The sequence below is a fragment of the Alligator sinensis genome, unplaced genomic scaffold (genome assembly GCF_000455745.1).
Source record: "Alligator sinensis unplaced genomic scaffold, ASM45574v1 scaffold650_1, whole genome shotgun sequence".
NCBI classification, from domain to species: domain Eukaryota; kingdom Metazoa; phylum Chordata; order Crocodylia; family Alligatoridae; genus Alligator; species Alligator sinensis.
The window spans coordinates 461,548-466,120 of record NW_005842674.1 but is presented as its reverse complement, the minus strand read 5'-3'; the positions used below and the strand labels follow the sequence as shown (position 1 = coordinate 466,120).

The following is a 4,573-nucleotide window of genomic DNA, read 5'->3' as shown; positions in this document are numbered from 1 at the left end:
GTTTCTCATAGTACCATGGGCTACTGTCTCATTTCTTTACCCTGCTCTGTGTGGAAGGCTGCTGTCTCCACCAGTGATAGGCAGCAGCAAGAGAGACATCAGGTGCAGTTAGAGTACAGAGCAGCCTTGACACCGAGCAGGGAAGGCTGGGGTGGCTGCGAGGAACAGTTTGGGGTAGGAGCAAGGTAGAGAAGGGTGACGTGCTGACTGGGGTGGCCTTTCTGTCAGCCTCTGGGGCTGAAACTCCACTCACCCACCCCTAGTTACACTACTGCCTCCCAAGGGTGTGTCTTGGCTTGTTATTTTGCTTCTGGATACAACTCTGTCTCTCTCTTTCTGTTTTAAAGGGCATCAATAAATGTTCAGTCATCTGGATTATCAGTGAAATTGTCCGAGCCCAGGGGGAGAAAGTCCAGGAAGTGCTGCTGGCAGAGAGCATCAAGGCTTACCAAAGTGGGAGATGCACTGACATCAGCCTGGTGGTCACAAAGACGGATGACCTGAATCTTGAAGAATACAATTGGTACCAGAACAACTGTCCTGCCTTTGTGGGGGCTAGGATCCTTCCTTTCAAATTTAAATATCCTTGCTGCTGCCGCCCTTCCTTACAGGTCATGCTCACTGAGCTTCTGAAGCATCTAGCAATCGGTTTAAGCATGTGTTAGGGATTTTGCTTTACTCAGCTGATGGAGCAAGGGCAGAGTGATCCAAGCTAGATTGGTATTTCCCTCCCCCTGCTGGAATTTGTGGGGAATTACACACGGGACTTCATTCATTCCAAAGCCCGTGGTGTGTAAACACAAAAACAACGCACCAAAATGGCCCAGGTTAAAATTTTTAAGGCGAGGTAAATTAACAAAGGTGAAACACTGTGTTGTGTACAAATGCCCACAGTTCCCAACAGTATTCTGCAACACAGAGATCCCTGTCTGTATCCAGTTCTAGCCAGGGAGGAAGGCGGTGGGTGGGAAGGACACGGAGGGGTCCCCCAGTTTCTACCCAGCAGAAACTCTTTTACCCTGCTTTCCCAAAAGTTATTTGTCCCAGACCCAAATCCATTCTGTTCTAGCAATACTGTCTTTCTTAGTTATGAGAAAAAGTCAGAAATGGTTGGGGAAGGGGAGGGAATGCATTTTAAAATAAATACCAAAAAAAAAAAAAGAAAAGAAAAAACTGGGAGTTCTGCTACACTTTGAACAAAAAGCTCTGTTTCCACCTTCTGACCTGGGTGTGCTCTCATCCTTCCCATCAGTCCAGGTATTTATTCAGGATGACTAAATGGAAGGAATTTTTAAATTTTGCCAAAGTTGGCATTTAAAGTTATGCCTAAAGTTGGCATTTTCACTTTTTTTCAGGGAACGAAGACACAGAAATGTGAGTATTTGCATAACAGCTGTTCTACTTCTTCCAGATGGAAGCCTTTGAAATGTATTACTTATTTATTAGATGCTATCGTGTGCCCTCACCCCGCCAGTCTCCTTTTCTCCACACTAAACATAGACTCATAGATGATGGGGATTGAAGGGACCTCAGGAGGTCACATCTAGTCCGACCCCCTGCTCCAAGCAGGACCAGCCCCAACTAGATGATTCCAGCTAGGGATTTGTGTTGCTGGATCTTAAAAACCTCCAAGGATAGTTAGTCCACAACCTCTCCGGGCAGCCTGTTCCAGTGTTTCACTACCCTTCTAGTGAGAAAGTTCTTCCTAATAACCTCCCCTTGTATGGCTGCCTTTAACCCCTTTATCACCTTTGTAACTGAGTTCCAGATCTGCTCCAATTTCTCTACAATGTCCATATCATCCCTGAAGCTCAGACTTAACCACTGCCCTGTAAGAAGTATTATCACCTCCCATTTCTTGCCCACAATACTCCTGTAAATGCAACCCCAAACTGCATCTGCTTTTTTTGTGACTGTTTCATGCTGCTGACTCATGCTGAGATTGATTCACCATAACCCCTGCCTTCACGACTAACCATAAATGCTCTCTTGCATCTTATACTCTCCCCATCCTTGTAAGTTAAAAAAGTTTGCTTTAACACCACTCCAGTTTGTACCAAATTAACAGATTGCAACTGTTTACTGGAGTGGAACATAAGTCTAAAGGAAATGCGTGTGCTATATGAAGGTCACACACTGCAGGTACTAATCAACAGCTCCATTATCTTATGATTCCTGAACAGGCAAGACTGAGCCAGACTGATTCCTTGTGTCACAAGATGATTCCCCTAGGGATATTTTGTATGTACAGCTTGATCACATTGGAGGTGTATCATGTACCAGGGTGAGATGCATTTGCAGACACTATCAGCAGACATTTACTCTCTGTCACAAGTGTTTGTTCCTCTATTTTTGGTGTTTTTCCCCTTTCAACTTCTGCCTCTTGTTGCTTCTTCCATCTTTCACTAAAGATCTTTTTGAGGGTAAGTCTCTCAAGTAGGATGGTTGGAGAATTACAAGCCTTCACAGCATACCTGCCCTATCCAACACTGCACAAGGATAAGGCTTCCTGCAGATCTTGCCCAGAGCTGGTTTGGACTTTCATAGATTTCATAGAAATTAGGGTCAGGAAGGGACTTTATGAGATCACTGAATCCAGCCCCACTGCCATGGGCAGGAAGTCTGCAGGGATCAAATGATCTTAGCAAGATAAAAATCCAAATGCCTTTTGAATGAGTCCAAAGTAGGTGCTTGCACCACCTCTGGGGGGAATCTGTTCCAGGCCTTGAACACTTGGACTATGAAGAAGTTTTTCCTTACGTTGAGTCTGAAAGTCAAGAAAGGGAGGAAAGTGGATCTAGCAAACTATAGGCCCATCAGCCTGGCCTCTATTCCAGGAAAAGTCTTAGAAAAGATTATCAAAGAGGCCATTCTTAACAGACTGGCCAATGGCAGCATCCTGAGGGATAGCCAGCACAGGTGTGTTGCGAGTAAGTCTTGCTTGACCAATCTCATTTCCTTTTATGACCAGGTGACCTATCACTTGGACAAAGGAGAGGAAATTGATGTTGTATATCTTGACTTCAAAAAAGCCTTCAATCTGGTATCCCATGATCACCTCTTGGCAAAACTGGCCAACTGTGGCCTGGGGTCCACCATGATCTGCCAGCTGGGGAATTGGCTCCGTGGTCAGACCCAGAGGGTGGTGGTTGATAGAAGTCAATCATCATGGTGCGCTGTGACCAGTGGGTCCCCCAAGGCTCTGTCCTTGGACCTATATTGTTCAACAGCTTCATTACTGATGTGGACATAGGTGTCAGAAGTGGACTGGCCAAGTTCGCCAATGATATGAAATTTTGGGGTAAAGCATCCACACCTGAGGACATGACGGTGATCCAGGCTGACCTTGAGGCTCAGGAAATGGTTGGACAAGAACATGATGGTGTTTAACACCAAAAAATGCAAGATCCTCCACCTTGGGAAGAAAAACCTGCAGCTTTCTTATAGGCTCGGCAGTGCTATGTTGGCTAGCACTACAGATGAAAGGGACTTGGGAGTCATGATTGACCACAAGATGAACATGAGCCTGCAATGCGATGCTGCGACTAGTAAAGCGACCAAAACGCTGGCTTGCGTCCATAGATGCTTCTCAAGCAAATCCCAGGACATCATTCTCCCCCTGTACTCGGCCTTAGTGAGGCTGCAGCTGGAGTACTGCGTCCAGTTTTGGGCTCCACAATTCAAAAAGGATGAGGAGAAGCTTGAGAGAGTCCAGAGAAGAGCCACGCGCATGATCACAGCGCAGGAAAACAGACCTTATGACGACAGGCTGAGAGCTGTGGGACTCTTCAGCCTGGAAAAGCGCAGGCTCAGGGGTGATCTGATGGCCACCTATAAGTTTATCAGGGGTGACCACCAGTATCTGGGGGAACGTTTGTTCACCAGAGTGCCCCAAGGGATGATGACGAGGTCGAATGGTCACAAACTACTACAAGACCGTTTCAGGCTGGACATAAGGAAGAACTTCTTTACTGTCCGAGCCCCCAAGGTCTGGAATGGCCTGCCACCGGAGGTGGTTCAAGCGCCTTCATTGAACACCTTCAGGAGTTAATTAGATGCTTATCTTGCTGGGATCTTATGACCCCCGCTGACTTCCTGCCCTTCGGGCAGGGGCTGGAGTCAATGATTTTCCGAGGTCCCTTCCAGCCTTAATGTCTATGAAATCTATGAAATCTATGAATCAGCCTTCTACAAGTTTGTGGCCATTAGACCTAGCTATCCTTGTATGGTTAAGGGCTTGCAGGCCAAGCCCTATGAGGAGAGACTGGGGCACCTGGACCTCTTCAGCCTCCGCAAGAGAAGGTTGAGAGGCGACCTTGTGGCTGCCTATAAGTTCATCACGGGGGCACAGAAGGGAATTGGTGAGGCTTTACTCACCAAGGCACCCCCGGGGGTTACAAGAAATAATGGCCACAAGCTAGCAGATAGCAGATTTAGATTGGACATCAGGAAGAACTTCTTCACAGTTCGAGTGGCCAAGGTCTGGAACGGGCTCCCAAGGGAGGTGGTGCTCTCCCCTACCCTGGGGGTCTTCAAGAGGAGGTTGGATCTGCATCTAGCTGGGGTCATCTAG

At 47.0% G+C, this 4,573-nt stretch overlaps 1 protein-coding gene across 4 annotated transcripts in view; it reads left to right on the top strand.

Annotated features, from left to right (window-relative positions):
- The window catches only part of LOC102379551 (nuclear GTPase SLIP-GC), a 64,839-nt gene that overhangs the window by 36,123 nt on the left and 24,143 nt on the right, over positions 1-4,573 (top strand). For all 4 annotated transcript variants that reach the window (XM_014524822.2, XM_014524821.1, XM_006033894.2 and 1 more), the window contains 2 exons: positions 348-523; positions 1,356-1,374. In XM_014524822.2, coding sequence (XP_014380308.1) covers positions 348-523; positions 1,356-1,374 — 195 coding nt within the window. The remainder of the gene's footprint in view (positions 1-347; positions 524-1,355; positions 1,375-4,573) is intronic.